The 12,548-nt window shown below is 42.4% G+C and overlaps 1 protein-coding gene across 1 annotated transcript in view; it reads left to right on the top strand.

Moving 5' to 3' along the window:
• The window catches only part of zmat4a (zinc finger, matrin-type 4a), a 100,093-nt gene that overhangs the window by 17,359 nt on the left and 70,186 nt on the right, over positions 1-12,548 (top strand). Inside the window, exon 2 of the mRNA XM_038998365.1 lies at positions 11,830-11,919. Within this exon, the coding sequence (XP_038854293.1) occupies positions 11,830-11,919 (90 nt within the window). The remainder of the gene's footprint in view (positions 1-11,829; positions 11,920-12,548) is intronic.

The raw sequence follows: 12,548 nt of genomic DNA, 5'->3' as shown, positions 1-12,548 counted from the left end.
CGCTACCGAAGTTCTATGAACACATTGACTGTAGTACTCGCACTGCTAAAACACTCGACCACTACTACTCCAGCTTCCGGGATCTCTACAAGGCCCTCCCCCACTCCCTTCGGCAAATCTGATAATCACTCCATTTTGCTCCTCCCTTCCTATAGGCAGAAGCTCAAACAGGAAGTACCCGTGCTAAGGACTATTCAACGCTGGTCTGACCAATCGGAATCCACGCTTCAAGATTGTTTTGATCATGCGGATTGGGATATGTTCCGGGTAGCCTCCGATAATAACGTCGACGAATACACGGATACAGTGACTGAGTTTTTCAGGAAGTGTATAGGAGATGTACACACTGTGACTATTATAACCTACCCTAACCAGAAACCGTGGATAGATGGCAGCATTCGCGCAAAATTGAAAGCGCGAACTGGGAATATGGCCAAATACAAACAGTGTAGTTATCAAACAAGCAAAATGTCAGTACAGAGACAAAGTGGAGTCGCAAATAAATGGCTCAGACCTTGAGACGTATGTGTCAGGGTCTACAGACAATCACGGATTACAAAGGGAAAACCAGCAACGTCGCAGGCACTGACGTCTTGCTTCCGGACAAGCTGAACACCATCTTCACCCGCTTTCAGGATAACACAGTGCCACCTCTACCAAGGACTGTGGGCTCTCCTTCTCCTTCAACGTGAGTAAGACATTTACGCAAGTTAACCCTAGCAAGGCTGCTGGCCCAGACAGCATCCCTAGCCAAAACCTCAGAGCATGTGCAGACCAGCTGGCTGGAGTGTTTACAGACATATTCAATCTCTCCCTATCCCAGTCTACTGTCCCCACTTGCTTCAAGATATCCAGCATTGTTCCTGTACCCAAGAAAGCAAATGTAACTGAACTAATAGACTATCGCCCCGTAGCACTCACTTCTGTCATCATGACGTGATTTGAGAGGCTAGTTAAGGATCATATCACCTCTACCTTACCTGCAACTCTAGACCCACTTCAATTTGCTTACTGCCCCAATAGATCCACAGACAATCGCACTGCACACTGCCCTATCCCATCTGGACAAGAGGAATACCTACAGTTGAAGTTTACATACACCTTAGCCAAATACGTTTAAACTCAGTTTTTCACAATTCCTGAAATATCATCCGAGTAAAAATTCCCTGTCTTAGGTCAGTTAGGATCACCACTTTATTTTAAGAATGTGAAATGTCAGAATAATAGTAGATATTAGTAGACATAGTAGACATATTTCAGCTTGTATTTCGTTCATCACATTCCCAGTGGGTCAGAAGTTTACATACACTCAATTAGTATTTGGTAGCATTGCCTTTAAATTGTTTAACTTGGGTCAAATGTTTCGGGTAGCCTTCCACAAGCTTCCCACAATAAGTTGGGTGATGAATGTGGTTTGTACAGATGAATGTGGTATCTTCAGGCATTTGGAAATTGCTCCCAAGGATGAACCAGACTTGTGGAGGTCTACAATTTTCTTTCTGAGATCTTCAGAAAAAAAAACTTTCTGAGGTTTTCATTGATTTTCCCATGATGTCAAGCAAAGAGGCACTGAGTTTGAATCCAATTGACTCAAATTATGTCAATTAGCCTATCAGAAGCTTCTAAAGCCATGACAACATTTTCTGAAATTTTCCAAGCTTGTTAAAGGCACAGTCAACTTAGTGTAGGTAAACTTCTGACCCACTGGAATTGTGATACGGTGAATTATAAGTGAAATAATCTGTCTGTAAACAATTGTTGGAAAAATTACTTGAGTCATGCACAAGTAGATGTCCTAACCGACTTGCCAAAACTACAGTTTGTTAACAAGAAATGTGTGGAATGGTTGAAAAACTAGTTTTAATGACGCCAACCGAAGTGTATGTAAACTTCCGACATCAACTGTATGTAAGACTGCTATGCTGTTCATTGACTATAGCTCAGCATTCAACACCATAGTACCCTCCAAGCTCATCATTAAGCTCGGGGCCCTGGGTCTGAATGACATCCTGTGCAACTGGGTCCTGGACTTCTTCGCTGATCCTCAACACAGGGGTCCCACAAGGGTGAGTGCTCAGCCCCGTCTTGTACTCCCTTTTCACCCATGACTGCGTGGCCATGCACGCCTCCAACTCAATCACCAAGTTTGCAGACGACACAACAGTAGTAGGCCTGATTACCAACAATTACGAGACAGCCTAACGAGAGGAGGGCCCTGGGAGTGTGGTGCCAGGAAAATATCCTCTCACTGTAACGGTCGTCATAGTCGTTCTCCTCCTCAGACGAGGAGGAGCATGGATCGGACCAACACGCAGAGTGGGTAGTGCTCATGATAATTTATTAGATCGAAACTGAACACTAACATGAAACAAAATAACATAATGAATACAACCGACAACAGTCCCGTGTGGCACGAATACAAACACGGAAACAAACACCCACAAAACACACGTGAAACCCCGGCTGCCTTAGTATGATTCTCAATCAGGGACAACGATTGACAGCTGCCTCTGATTGAGAATCATACCAGGCCGAACACAAAATCCCAACATAGAAAATCACACATAGACAAACCCACCCAACTCACGCCCTGACCAACTAAATAAATACAAGACAAAAGAAAACAGGTCAGGAACGTGACACTCACTCAATGTCGACAAAACAAAGGACCTGATCGTGGATTTCAGGAAACAGCAGAGGGAGCACACCTCTATCCACATCGATGGGAGCGCTGTCACGTTCTGACCTTAGTTATTTTGTTATTTCTTTGTTTTAGTATGGTCAGGGCGTGAGTTGGGTGGGTTATCTATGTTCGTTTTTCTATGTTGGTTTTTTCGTTTGGCCTGGTATGATTCTCAATCAGAGGCAGGTGTCGTTAGTTGTCTCTGATTGAGAATCATACTTAGGTAGCCTTTTTTCACCTGGGTTTCGTGGGTGGTTATTTTCCGTATCAGTGTTTGTTCCATACGGGACTGTGTTCGGTTTTCATTTATTCTCTTGTTCCTTTTGTTTTTCTGTGTCCAGTGATATTTCATAAAAATATATTATGGACACATACCACGCTGCGCATTGGTCCGACATTTCTTACTCCTTGTTAGAGGAGGACGAAGAGAACCGTTACAAGCGCAGTGGAGCAGGTGGAAAGCTTCAAGTTCCTCGGCATACACATCACTGACGATCTGAAATGGGCCACACGCACAGACAGTGTGGTGGAGGCTGAAGAAATTTGTCTTGGCACCTAAAACCCTCACAAACTTTTACAGATGCACAATTGAGAGCATCCTGCCGGCTGTATCACCGCCTGGTACGGCAGCTGCACCGCCCGCTACCGCAGGGCTCTCCAGAGGGTGGTGCGGTCTGCCCAATGCATCACCGGGGACAAACTACCTGCCCTCCAGGACACCTACAGCACCCGATGTCACAGGAAGGCCAAAAAGATCCTCAAAGACAATAACCACCCGAGCCACTGCCTGTTCACCCCGCTATCATCCAGAAGGCGAGGTCAGTACGGATGCATCAAAGCTGGGACCGAGAGACTGAAAAACAGCTTCTATCTCAAGGCCATCAGACTGTTAAATAGCCATCACTAGGCAACTCCCACCCGGTTACGTAACCCTGCACCTTAGAGGCTTCTGCCCAGTATTCATAGACTTGAAATCACTGGCCACTTTAATAGTGGAACACTAGTCACTCTATGATGTTTACATATGTTTGCTTACTCACCTCCTGTGTATATACTGAATTCTATTCTATTGTATTTTAGTCTTTGCCACTCCGTCATTGCTCATCCTAATATTTATATATTCCTTAATTACATTCTTTTACTTTTAGGTTGTGTGTATTGTGTGTATTGTTGTGAATTGTTAGATGAATTGTTCGCTTCACCAGCAATAAGATTTGCTAAACATGTGTATATGACAAATAAAATGTGATTTGATTTGAAGAACACCAAGAGCCCAATGTTAGCCCTGCCTGCTGACACACACACACGCACACGCACTCACACACGCACACATGCACGCACGCATGCACGCACGCACACACTCAGACAGTAAGGGGATCTTGCGATGAGACAGCCACTCAGCCCCTTCCCCCTTCCCCATCCTAGAGTGTCTCTCTCTGGAGTTTACCTGACCTAATCTGTGTCAGGCCTGGTTTGTCTGACTGACTTCTTTACGTAATGAGGCCTCCTCAAGGGCTGCTAGCCTGCTCCATTACCCAGCAGGCCAACTTGTCCAGTCCAAATCAGAACATACTTAAGGGTTGGCTCATTTAAATGGCTCCAATTAGTTCCCAAGAGATAGGCCGACCAGTCTGCCACGACATGACGTTACGTAACACTAACAGTCATATTAGCAAGCAGTTCATTATGATGACTGCGGATGTTGCTAACAGGTCACATTCTGTCTGTGAGTGATCAAGCAGTATTGACTTGTAGCACAATATAGGAATGCAATGGTCAGTCATGCAAACAGTGCAGGTTAGTGTTTTTCTTATGAATCTTGTTCTGGAGGCAGCTTTGCAGAGAGGTCACTTGCTGGCACAGCCACAAAGTCATATTACAATATAGCCAATTTTGACTTTGCAGCTGGCCAGTCTAGCGGAAATTGCTCAGTTCTGCATCCAGGACAAGACTTATCCCAATAAACGTCAACCTGCGCAAACAGTTTGAAAATTAATTTTGTTTGATTTACATTTTCTCAATTGGTTTTAACACATTTCTACAATAGATAAAGAGAAGGCAAAGGAAATGCATAGTTTACCTCTACTCTAAACACTTCAGACACGACGGACATCAACAGAAACACAACTATCCTTTAGCATCATGATACTGTTTTATTTTCCTCTTTTCTTGAGAAGTCTTGCCCCCTGGTCTTTGTGTCTGCATCCTAACTGTCAGCCTATTCCCTATATAGTGGACAACCAACTCTTGACCAGAGCCCAAGTAGTGCACTATATACCATTTGGGATAGAGCCTGCCTATAGTGGGCAGACATAAGGACCGGACCAGAGGGTGGCACGGCTGGAGAATCTGCCGAGGGGCCATTGAGCAGGGAGTAGATTAAATCCAGAGGTCTCTCCCCCTCTCTCCCCTCCTCCCCCAGGGCACAGAGATCATAGAGCTTCTCTGATCAGCTCACTGATGTGGTGGTAATGCAATATGGATTTTTCCTCCGCCCTGATTTTGTCAACCGTGCATTTAGTGCCAGCTTTGTAAAAACAAAGGCACCAGAGACTTCCTTCCTGTTACTGCCAGTTTATTTATATCAGTAGCAGAGGCCGCTCGCAATCGAGAGGAAAGTAAGGCAAGCTCTATTGGTCATACAGTGTATACTACTATCCTATTGGGCATACCTTATATACTACTATCCTATTGGTCATACAGTATGTACTACTATCCTATATACAATACAGAACTGCCAAGGAGATACAGTACCTCTCTGCATGGCCTTTGGCGTTTTAGACTCCCCATGGAGATATCATCACCAATGCCAACAGTAGTGGAGATGATTCTCCATGAGCAGATTTTACTCTCTTACGCTGGTGGTTGGTTACTTCTCACTCATCCTTCACAACTGTACTACTTTCTTCTAAGTTTCCACAGGCTCCTATCCCCAGTTAAAGTTTGCATCCCAAATGGCACCCCTTTCCCTATAAAGTACACTACTAGTGGTGTAGTAGTATATACGGTCTACTAGTGGTGCACTAATAGCGGTGCACTAAATAGTAAGTAGGGTACCATTTGGGATACACACATAATAAACCAACTGACGTCTTTCAGGTTCCCTAGGGGTGTTGATTTCTTTCAGTGCCTTTAGGTCCTCTCTTGCCATTGGGTTGGTTGTATGTAGGCTGTGTTCCAATGCTGTAGTTAGTAGACGTTCACATTGCCAGCAGCACAGTGTGTGTATTGCCTCAGAGCAGAGAAACTCAGATGGATTCAGATGGATGCAACATAGGAGAGTGGCACCTATCTGTGTCATTAATGGTGGGCTTCTGGAGCTGCAGCCCTGAATGTTTTTGTTCCAGCCCCAAACCTTCTGATTCTCGAAGAATTGTGAAATTATAGGCTGTAAAAACATGGCTCTGGTGTGCTTTAGGACCTCGTGGACACCTCGGAATGGGCGGGCAGGCTGTTTGACTCTGCACCCAGGGGTTTCTAAAGCTAGTGTGGCATGTTGAATTCTTTTATTTATTTAATCAGGGAAAAACACATTGAGACCAAGGTCTAATTTGCAAATGTGCCCTGGGAACAATACAGAAAATAAAATTATACACAATTTAAAAAACAAAATGTAATAAATAGCAAATATTATATACACCATAAATAATCAAACAATACAAACACATTTATCAATATAAAAATCCCTTTCTCCTAAACTGACCCAGAGACAACACATCCAAATGAAATGTTACTTGGAGATTATTCCACATGATAGGGGCCTGGTAGGAAAAGGCAGATTTACCCAACACTGTGGATGTAATGATTACTCAGGGTGACAAAGGTGTAGATTCACAAGCAGAGTGCGGCAGGTGTTTATTTTGCCTTCGCAGAAGGCAGGAATTGTGGTCACAGGCAGGCAATGGTCATACACAGGTAGGCAAACAGGCAGGTGAATCAAAACTAGGACTGAAGGCTATAACTGGTTCTCACAAACGAGCTAAGAAAAAGCTTAGTAGAGTCAAAACGAACAATACCTCACAAAGGCACTGTAACGGCTGTCTAATTCCTCCTCCTCGGATGAGGAGAAGGAGTAAGGGTCGGACCAAGACGCAGAGTGGAAAGTGGTCATTATTTAATGAACGTAAACTGAACACTTACAAAAACAACAAACGTGACCAAACCGAAAGACAGTCCCGTGTGGCACGAACACTGACACGAGATACAAACACCCACAAAACACACGTGAATCCCAGGCTGCCTAAGTATGATTCTCAATCAGGGACAACGATTGACAGCTGTCTCTGATTGAGAATCATACCCGGCTGAACACAAACATCCCAACATAGAAAATCAAACATAGACAAACCCACCCAACTCACGCCCTGACCAACTAAATAAATACAAGAAAAAGGAAAACAGGTCAGGAACGTGACAGGCACAAACAGAATGAACTGAACTAAATAAGGAGCTGATGAGACCAGGTGAGTAACTAACACAGGTGAAATCAATTAACAAAAATCAAAGACAGGGCTACGTTCAAGAACACAACGAAACAGAACACAAGGTTAACTAAGAAAATAAATACAGATCCTTACAGTGGATAACCGTAGAGTCTCCAGCATTAATCAACCCTGTGATCTAGTGTCATAATCCGAGTTTCTATATTTCAACAATGATGTTAAGTAAATTGGTACTTTATTGAGTAAGGCTTTATAAACAAAAACAGAATAATGAAGTGACCTACGTGTTTTTAGCGAGGTCCAACCAACTTTATGATAAAGGATGCACTGGTGAGTATCAAAACTGTCAGATGTTATACAACGAAGTGTGCTATGATAAATTGTGTCCAAGGGCTTCAAAACACTGGTATCTGCATTCATGTATATAATATTGCCATAATCTATAACAGGAATGAATGTAGACTGAATGATCTGTTTTCTACTATTTAATGAAAGGCAAGCCCAATTCCTATAGAAGAAGGCCAACTTTATTCTTAATTTCTTGATTAACTCGCCAACATGCTTTTTAAAAGATAGCTTTTCGGCAATCCAGATGCCCAGATATTTATAGGTGGGGACACGATCAATGGGGGCACCATCTAACATACTTATGCACAAATCATCAATTATTATTACATGATTATTACATTTACTTGGTTTTACCAGTATTTAGTATCAACTTCAGTTTCAAACAAGGCTTTCTGCAAGGTAGTTAAAACTTCTTTGGGATCGGTGTCCTGTCCACGGGGCGGTTGAGCTAATGTAGGCTAATGCGATTAGCATGAGGTTGTAAGTAATAACAACATTTCCCAGGACATAGACATATCTGATATTGGCAGAAACCTTACATTTTTGTTAATCTAACTGCGCTGTCCAATTTACAATAGCTATTACAGTGAAAGAATACAATGCTATTGTTTGAGGAGAGTGCACAATTTTGAACATGAAAAGTTATTAATAAACAAATTAGGCACATTTGGGCAGTCTTGATACAACAGTTTGAACAGAAATGCAATGGTTCATTGGATCAGTCTAAAACGTTGCACATACACTGCTGCTAAGGGTGGCTACTTTGAAGAATCTCAAATATAAAATGTATTTTCATTTGTATGACACTTTTTTGGTTACTACATCCATGATTCCATATGTGTTATTTCATAGTTTGATCTCTTCACAATTATTCTACAATGTAGAACATATTAAAAATAAAGAAAAACCCTTGAATAAGTAGTTTTGTCCAAACTTTTGACTGGTACTGTACGTCGCCCCCTTTTCTCTGCCCGTTACATCTAAAATAAATTGTAATTAGCAATGTCAATGTCCTTATCCATGATCGAATCATTTAATCAAGTCTCTGATAAAACAAAAATGTCTGTGTTTGTGTCATGCATCCAGATATCGAAGTCCATCTTTGACGTCAATACTTTGCACATTTAAATGTAACAAACCCAGCCCTTTATGAGACTTCAAAACAGCAGGGGTGTCCATATTTACCCTAACCAGGTCGTTATAAACTTGAACATTAAGTAAGTCAGGAGATTTCATAGGAATATAAATTAAGTTATCAAAGCGTGCCCTGATGGGCCTGCGGCTGCATCTACTCTGTGGCTGTTTAAATACTATTGAAATTAAGACAGGGATAATACAGATTTCCTTGACTTGACTAGAGTATTTAACATCAGAAACAGTTTGATGTGTGATGGTGGTTGGGATAACCTGGGTAGAGTGCAGGTTCTATACCAGTCAGTCTCTCAGAGCAGCCTTAAAATGGCCTTGCAATGTATAAGCCCCGAGATAGTTTGGGTGAATTCCAACTTCTTTGTATAATATTTTTTCTTTCCAAAAAGTGTCAGAGTTATCAATAAAGACAACATTGACAGTTTGTTTTCTTCCTTTGAATTTGTCTCTTGGGTGTGAACGGTTTAGGCTATTAGCTATTATGACCCCACAAATGAAAGCTAAGACTCCCAGGAACATATATGGGACTTCTGCATAGAATGACTGGGGAAATGAATTGAGCTTCTCAATTTAAATCAAATCAAATTGTATTTGTCACATGCTTTGAAAAACAACAGGTGTAGACTAGACTTATCCCAAGCTAAGCTAAAACTCTCAGGAACATGTATTCTGTTCTAAGAAAGATGAAAAACAAAATGATTGCCTGATGATTTTCTTTCTGCTTTCCTGAATTATCCATAATGCATTTCAATCATTTGAAAGCAGACTTACATTTGGCATTACCTGATTTGACATATCTTTGTGTTATTTATAAGGCCAGATTCAAAAGCTTCATCATATCATTTTTACAGATTTGTTTCAGATATGCCCATGGCCCTACAATATCAAATTCAATAGTGTGATGGTCCATGTTATCACATTTTTTTTTTATATGTGTGAATATGGCAGTAAATATTGTACAGAAAATGCATGTATTCAGTTGAATGCACTCTACTTTGGTATTGTAAAGCTCTGCCACATCTCTCCTTTGAAAGAGAACTAACTGAGTCATTGGATTATGATTTCAACACCAAGCCCCATCATCATGTGCTATGAGATTGACAATAATTGTAAGCATGATATTTTATTTTACTGAAATGTGTGTGTGTGTGTGTGTGTGTGTGTGTGTGTGTGTGTGTGTGTGTGTGTGTGTGTGTGTGTGTGTGTGTGTGTGTGTGTGTGTGTGTGTGTGTGTGTGTGTGTTTGCAATTTTTAATTTTCGTCAAAAACAAGTGCCTTTGTTTTGACGGCCTGCATATGTGCAGTTCACGCGACACGACCATTAGACCTGATGACGTGTTCCTTCGCATGAGCTTAGCTAGCTAACGTCTCAATGACATCGCCTTCAAGCGTGATCAGGGATTTCTATTGAAGAAGCAGTTTCTACATATCTTAATACTAAGCCATCTTTGGTAAGATTGTGAGGGCACTTTGGTAACTGTGGAATTCTTTAAGACATTTGGCTCATTGGACAGGTCAGAGTCTATGTTTGAAGTTGTTGAGCATTATGGAGTTTCTTGGCAATACACTATAGATGTACAGTATGTGTACATACTTGTTTGCTGTGGCAGGTGGGACGGTGCAAGTTATCTGAATGTTCTATTTATATTCTATTGGCTTTTGAATAAAATTGACATGAGTGGATTATTTGTAACATTCTTAATGTGCACCTGATGCATTTAGCTGTTGAATGTATTTTTTTATTTAACTATGTAAGTCAGTTAAGAACAAATTCTTATTTACAATGACGGGCTACCGGGGAACAGTTGGTTAACTGCCTTGTTCAGGGGCAGAATGACAGATTTTTACCTTGTCAGCTCAGGGATTCAATCCAGCAGCCATTCGGTTACTGGCCCAACGCTCTAACCACTAGGCTACCTGCCGCCCCTCTGTAGCAATTCCCCTGGTGTCACTCTCATAATATAAATAAAAAGACTATCAAAGGAATGCTTTGAGAGCACACTTACTGAGAGATTGGATGAGTGAGAGCTCCTGCATGATTGTTTCATTCCCTTATTGTTGTCTGTTTGAGCCGCAATAACCTTCCCCCTGCCACTAATATAATACCTGATAGTTTCTTTCTCAGCTAGAGCCCTTTTCACAGTGCAATAGGCTCATGGTGCCACAGCCCAGGCAGAAATAAGAAAGGCAAAAAAGACAAATAGATTTCTTGGGATCAATCTCCCCCATCTGAGCTGACAATATGGGTCTGTGACTCAGTCCCGAATGCCACCCTAATCCATATATTGCACAACTTTGGACTAGAGCCTTGGGCCCTGGTCGAAAGTATTGCACTACATAGGGAATAGGATGCAATTTGGGATGCTGCCTGTGTCTCTGTGAGGACAACCTGGGAGCCGTCTGTCTGTCTGTCTGTCTGTCTGTCTGTCTGTCTGTCTGTCTGTCTGTCTGTCTGTCTGTCTGTCTGTCTGTCTGTCTGTCTGTCTGTCTGTCTGTCTGTCTGTCTGTCTGTCTGTCTGTCTGTCTGTCTGTCTGTCTGTCTGTCTGTCTGTCGCTCGCACTGCATGAGTGCTCGTCCATTGGCATCACGCCTCGTCAGAGAAGAATGGTAAATCTATTCCTCTCTTTTCGAGATAAAATGAAAGGTTTATAAAGGAATTCCTTCATTGAACACTTCACTGGTGCTCCTCACCCCCATCTTTGACTCTTTCTTGAATTTTTAAGAGCTGGCAGCTCCCTCTTGTCCTAACTCTCTTTTGTCTTCCTTCTATCCCTCCATCCCTACCCCAGCCCAAAAGCAGCTCTGTCTGTCTGTCTGCTTTCCAAGCCGAGGGATAGATGAGTTAGGGATGTGATGAGGGCCTCTTGCACCTTTAATGGAAGCTGAAGTAATTATTAATTGGATCTAGTGTTTGAAATGGGCTGCGTCCCAAATGGCACCATTTTTTTTACCAGTCTCGTCAAAATTAGTCCACTATATGCCCTTTGGGACGCAGCCCCAGTGTCAGACAAGAAGCAGCCGTCTGCAGTATAATTTTTTTCATAATACAATCTCACCATCCACTTCCCAGATGCCCAATATGGCACTCTGGGAGACGTTCAATGGCATAACAATAATAAGAAAATGTATCAGAATGTACATGTGCAATTCATTCCATAATTAAAACCTTTGGGGGGGGTCTCCCCCCCCCCCTTTTTTCCTTCTAGAGTCGGAAACATGCCAATAAAGTGCGGCTGTATTACATGCTACATCCCGTGGATGGAGGCTGCCCAGCAAAGAAACTCCGAACAGACAATGTGAGTACAGCAGCCACTACTACTGTAAATGATACATCTCACTGTATGTGTGTTCACACTTCTACAATGGTACCGTACTTTTTTTTTTTGTGTGCAACATTTTTGCAAATAGCACGGCCCTATAGATACAGACTCATCTTGTCTCATCTCTGGCTGCACTCACTCACAGTCACAGGAGTGGTCAACTTTTGCTCTGGGCCCTCCTGTTATTGATTCCTACCACTATGTCTTGACCCTCTTGCCTCCTGTCAGAATGGTGAATAGATAAGTAGCAACACATTTCTGGTTGGCTGAACTGAACCAACGTGGTGGAAGTGAAAGTGAAAGCCGCAGGTCTAGGATGCCAGAGGAAGCAGAGTAGCTTTCCGTCAAGTGAAAATAGCACATTGAGAGAAAGGGAGGAACATCACCTCTCCCATGTAAATCAGAGTACATGCCATTTTTGACAGTTGCAATTATGTTCTGCTGTCAGCCCCTGGTCAATACGTGTTTGGCGTGTGCTTAAGCTCTTCCTTCTTGCCTGAGAGAAAGTACAGGGGAAATGGGTGGTGGCTGTGTGGGTTTGTGCTAGCTAGCACCTATGCTTCTATCTATGCTGAATCACTGAGCAAAGAAGAAGAGACCGAGAC

This window comes from Salvelinus namaycush, chromosome 1, assembly GCF_016432855.1.
Source record: "Salvelinus namaycush isolate Seneca chromosome 1, SaNama_1.0, whole genome shotgun sequence".
NCBI lineage: Eukaryota > Metazoa > Chordata > Actinopteri > Salmoniformes > Salmonidae > Salvelinus > Salvelinus namaycush.
Note: the sequence above shows the minus strand (reverse complement) of the source record. Positions and strands in the feature narration are given on the sequence as shown.